The sequence below is a fragment of the Cynoglossus semilaevis genome, chromosome 10, assembly GCF_000523025.1.
Source record: "Cynoglossus semilaevis isolate Cse_v1.0 chromosome 10, Cse_v1.0, whole genome shotgun sequence".
NCBI lineage: Eukaryota > Metazoa > Chordata > Actinopteri > Pleuronectiformes > Cynoglossidae > Cynoglossus > Cynoglossus semilaevis.
This window is the reverse complement of record NC_024316.1, coordinates 382,868-388,455: the sequence shown is the minus strand read 5'-3', so window position 1 is coordinate 388,455 and position 5,588 is coordinate 382,868. Positions and strand designations below refer to the sequence as shown.

General features: G+C 38.5%; 2 protein-coding genes across 2 annotated transcripts in view; both read left to right on the top strand.

Moving 5' to 3' along the window:
• The window catches only part of cdk20 (cyclin dependent kinase 20), a 4,650-nt gene extending 3,910 nt beyond the window's left edge, over positions 1-740 (top strand). Inside the window, 1 exon segment of the mRNA XM_008317891.3 lies at positions 332-740. Within this exon segment, the coding sequence (XP_008316113.1) occupies positions 332-523 (192 nt within the window). The 3' untranslated portion in view covers positions 524-740.
• Positions 741-2,362: 1,622 nt separating this feature from the next.
• On the top strand, positions 2,363-4,382 carry gata1b (GATA binding protein 1b). The gene is made up of 4 exons (XM_025059589.1): positions 2,363-2,681; positions 2,756-2,892; positions 3,190-3,315; positions 3,566-4,382. The coding sequence occupies exons 1-4, from the start codon at positions 2,372-2,374 to the stop codon at positions 3,704-3,706; spliced, it is 714 nt and encodes a 237-aa protein (XP_024915357.1). The 5' UTR covers positions 2,363-2,371; the 3' UTR covers positions 3,707-4,382.
• The last annotated feature ends 1,206 nt before the right edge of the window (positions 4,383-5,588 follow it).

Here is a 5,588-nt window from a genome sequence, read left to right as displayed (position 1 = left end):
ATCCATCCATCCATCTATCCATCTATCCATCTATCCATCTATCCATCTATCCATCTATCTATCTATCCATCCATCCATCCATCCATCCATCCATCCATCCATCCATCCATCCATCCATCCACCCATACACATCCACCCATACACATATAAATAACAAGCTTGTTATAGCAGATCTGCTGTTAACACCAGACTTTCCCGAATATGGCATCAATAGAGTTCAAATGATTATTAACGAATTATGATTAAATTACAACCTGATGGCGTCATCTATCACCTCCTCAGTCGACTCTTTCTCCTCTCTTTCTCCTCTCTCTGCACCCCTCCCCCGCAGGCCCTGCTGCATCCTTACTTCTTTTCCTCACCCCTTCCTGCTCACCACTCAGAGCTGCCGATCCCTCAGAGAGGGGGTAGACTTCCTCGCCAGCGTCTCCAGGCTCCGACCACTGACTTCTTGGTGGACCTGCCCCTGCAGAACAGTGTGGTAGACCCCTCACTGCTTCAGGGCTACACCTCCTGCTTCTAAGGAGGTGCCAGTCACGTGCAGCTGTTGTTGCTCTTAAATACGTTTTAAATATATTTACTTAAATATTGTTATCGATGTATAAATAATCTGTAATAAATGCTAAAGCAGTCAGCCCTTAACATGCTCCAAATCTGTAAACCCTTTTATCTTACATCCCAGAGATGTGTTTCTATTAATCTTAGTTCCTTGTTAGGGGACATTATTGTTGGTATCCAGTTGAGGCCACAGATATTGAATTGAATTTTTTTTTTTATGATCTTGTTTTGTTGTTGTGTATGTATATATATATATATATATATATGTGGTGTGTTTCACCAACTGTAAACTAACAACTGGAATTCTATTAAAAGTGAAAAAAAAATTGAGCAGCACAGTCATTTCTGTACTGAAGGCTTTCTTTTTTTTAAATGTTTAAGTCTTTTGTTTAAGTTATCAAAACAGGCTTCTTTCAGCTCTTCAACTTCAAAGTCAAACCATATTCAGGTAAGATCTGCAGAATATGCTGACATTTAGCTCCTGATACAGACAGGCTCAAAAATAGAAAAAAAAAAAGAAAAACACATCCCAGCACTCCTGGGATGTCTAATCCTCTGAAGACATACTTTTATTTACTTACATGTTTTATCATATTGTGGATTATACTGGCGCACCTTCAACTTACTTTACATCTGTCTGAAATTAACCGTCGTAGCAATGAGTGAATCTGGATTTTTCGAATGGTCTGTCGAAGATAATTAGATTTTAAGAAAAACTCTGAATTATCTTTTAAGTATTAGTTTTTTTTAAATATATCAAGATGCAGACTAACGTGACTTCATTGGTTATTGAATTGTATCCCAATGCATTTTACAAAAAAACAAACAGTCAGAGCTCCTCCCTGAACGCATGCCTTTTGCTTTACAACATCTCCCCACGTCTTCTGCCATTACAACAGTCAGACTCCAGCATCACTGTGACCGAGAGCAGCTCCACATTTACCGTAAGTCTCTTTGTAAGCATTTGATGATGTTGTAAGTCATAACTGTTTGGTCTGTGCAGCGTAGTTTGTTTTTTCAACTAAAACCACGTTTAAATTTATTATTTAAAAATTCAATTCATTTTTTTTCTCAATCCACCACTCGTTTGTTTAGCACAGATGTGCAGATGACTGCAAACAAAACAACAATTTAACTTGTTTGTCTCTGGACATTGTCAACTTTTGCTTAATTTACATATTGAAATTGTCAACTTGAATGAATCGTTTGGTTCGTTTGATCTTTTCTGGGAAAAATATATTTATTCTATTTATTCATTTTTAGCCATTTTGTCACCTAGTCTATTTCATGTCACATGCTTTCAGTTAATTTTATTTGACAAATTGATTAATCTTTAGTAATGTTATGGTTATGTTATGTTCTGTTTTACCTATACTGAGTTTAAATTAACAGTTAAATTAACTGTTAATTTAAACTCAGTTAAATTAACATTTAATTTTAAATTAACAGTTAAAATTAACAGTTAATCCCTTTTAACATGAAGAAATCTCCAGCAGATCCAAACTCAATGTCCATCTGCCTTGGCAGTAGACATACAACATTATAATATGTAAATCCGAAAAAATGATTAATGATGACCATCAAGTATGGGTTAACGTCTTGCTTCAATTTGTATTATATTATGTTTGCTAGGTTTTCTTTGACTGTCAACTTTTCTTATCTCTTTTCTCTGTTAACTCTTTAGCATTAAAAACTCCACTTATAAGAATATTTCATAATTTTTGACTGTCAACTTTTCTTATTTCTTTTCTCTGTCCGCTTTTTAGCTAACTCTTTAGCATTAAAAACTCCACTTTTTTTCATAGTCATTTACATGTTCATACATTTTTGTACCTTACAGGTTGCATCTTTCGTTACACTCCAATACTCAATCATGTCTTATGACACCACGCAGCAGGTCATCAGTCCCGATTTGTTGTTGGACGATTCAGACCGTCCATTAGACTACAATCATGTCCCGCCTTTTCGTACGCTCTCCATATATGGTAATACTCCCGTACCTATGCCTACTGGCTCCACATCTGGATGGAGCTGTCCCTTTGAAAACATGTGCCACGCCGCCTACCTGCCTGGTGATTGGCTACCGCCAGAGAGTAAGACATGGCCACGGCGTGGTCCTCCAGGTTAGCAGCTAACTCATTTGAAACTGACTTTCGTCCCGTTGAAGTTATTAACTACAGCTTGTTTGTGTTCTCAGAGAATTACGTGTGCATCCTTTGTGGAGCGAACAGGACTCCCCTGTGGAGAAGAGACGATGCGGGTCGGCATATGTGTCACAGCTGCAGCGTTGAGCGCGAAGAAATAGAAAAAGGAGTGCTGTTGAAGAGTAAACGAGTAAATAACACTTGCCCATTTAAAAAACGTAAATATGTTTCAGTCTCCTGTACCAAGACCCTTTTTATATCAGACCTGAAAAAGCCTCTTGGATGAGCGGTGAATCTTTTTCAACTTAATTACACGTTTAGTTGAAAGTTTAATTACTCAAGTGGAAAAACCTTGTTCTGGAAGAATGGAAAACTACCAAAGTAATAACTGCTTCCTGTTTCTGTCCACTTGATAAGTCAGGTTTGTAGAAGCAGTAATGTTTGAGTTGGCAGACATTAATGACTTTTTTTTCTTTCATGTTTTCAGACAGTGACTCGGCGTGAAGGAACCCGTTGTGTGAACTGCGACACTGCTGAAACAACACTGTGGAGAAAAAACAGTGAAGGACAACTGGTGTGTAACGCATGTGGACTTTACTACAAACTACACAAGGTATTACGCACAGTACGACAGCTTTGTCGCACTTGATTATAAAGCGAAAAACTCTCAATTGTACTACAGACCAGATTACAAATGATAATATATTAATTGTAGTTCAATTAACAACTGTACAATATATTAATTGTAGTTCAATTAACAACACATCAGTAGCTCAACTGTGCCTGTACTACCGCCGTGACACTGTATTGCACACTATTAAAACCTTGTTAAATACTAGAAAAGCACAATCACTGTGTTTCAGGTCAACAGACCACTGACATTGAAAAACGATAAAATCCAGACCAGGAAGCGCAAAGTGACCAATCACGGGATGTGTCACAAGAACAAGAGCCAATCAGAGCCCAGGACTGTGTGGAAAGATCAAACATTATTTATGAAGTAGTTCAGGCTTTCTGTGTAAAATATTGAAAATAAATTGCCTTTCTATGCTCAAAATCTTCTGTAGTAAATAATCTTCTTATTTTTTTTATGGAACAGCAGTGTTTTGGTAACCTGTAAACATAAAAACCAGAAATAAAATAAAACTTTTTTTTTCCCAGAAATGCTGGTCTTGTTGTCACTCATTTTTTTAAAAATTGGGCACAGGATTTGAATGTATGAAGAGAGCACACAGTGATGATGAAGACAACGTGCTGCCCTGCAGTATGTTTCCTTCCCCTCCTCTTGCCCCCTGATGGAGGCCGATGTTGTGCAACGTCGGGGGCTTCTGGTTTTCCGGAGAGGAAAAGTTAGATGGGGAGAAGACATCAGATACCAAAGGCAGATTATCAACCACAACACTCACACACGCACAGATGGGACTACACACTCGTACACAAAAGTCTTGAACAGTTGGTGCATGGTCGACAAACGTTGAAAACTTTAGACCACAATCTGAAAGCGAAAACTTAGCCCCTCCCTCCTTGTGCAATACAATTAAAAAAAACAACAAAACCTTTCAGGCTGAAGAAAAGGCAGATCGCAGATCAACGGTGGATTTTGTGGTCAATGTTTATCAACTATCAAGCATAAGCCGCTTAGCTGCAGCCTACAAAGATCATAATATGTGGCATTTAACACTAGCACAGGTCAGGTAAATATATAATAAATCATCAAATAAATAAACAAATCTATTTGTTTTTCTGTCTGTCTATCTACCTATCTATCTATCCACCCATCCATCCATCCATCTATCCATCCATCCATCCATCCATCTATATATCCCTAATAGAATGTGTCACTTTTTTGATGAAGATTCTTCTTTGTTCCATGTAAATGTGCTTACTCTATGAGTAAAGGTAGATACGTCCAGTGGAATAAGGCATTCTGGACAGAAGTGTGCCACTGCTGTATTGTATGTATACCCTCAGGTGGTCACAAGAGATTTTTGGGTTTTTTTTGGGTCGTCTCGTCTCGCATTGTGTTTCCCAGGGGTTTACGAATAATAATGTTGATTGACTTGGGTCGCAAAGATTTGTGACTTTTAAAGTATGGGTCCCCAGAGAACAAAAAAAAATTGGGAAACACTGGTATAGACATGTACCGGGAAATTATTTCTGATAGGTTCAAATAGAAGCTTTATTGTTGAAAATCTTGCGCTCAAAAATGTTAATATTTTATCAATCGATAAAGAATATAAATCAGTGATCATTGATTTTGTTAAGTGGTATGAAGTGAACTGCCTTCAAATCAACACCACCAAACACCAAGGAGATGGTGATTGGTTTTCGTAGGAGAACCTCCCACCATACACCAGTGAGCATTCAGGGCAACGATATAGAGATGGTCGAGGATTACAAATATATCTGGGTGTTCACTTGAACAATAAACTGGACCCGTCTACAAACACCGGTGTCCTCTCCACCAACTGAGGAGACAGTTTCCTGGGGGTATGTAGGACACTCCTCAGAACCTTTTATGACTCTGTGGTGGTGTCTGCGTCCGTCACGCCATCATCTGTTGGGGGAGTGGACCTACATACACAGGTGAAGCCAATCATGAGAAAGGGCATTTAAGGTGGCCTGTTGCAAGTTGTTCTCCCCTATGCATCTTCTCTGAAGACTGGCAACATGGGAGCCTCAAAAAAAAAAAAAAACTGTCAAATGACCTGCAAACAAAGATCGTTCAGTATCATGGTTTAGGGGAAGGATACAAAAAGCTAGCTCAGAGATGGAAGACCACAGGCACAGTTCTAGAAAAATCTCTATGGGAGAGTAATGCGGCAGAAGACTTTTCTGGCGCCCATGCCACAAAAAGAGTCGCTTGAGGTATGCTAAAGCACATTT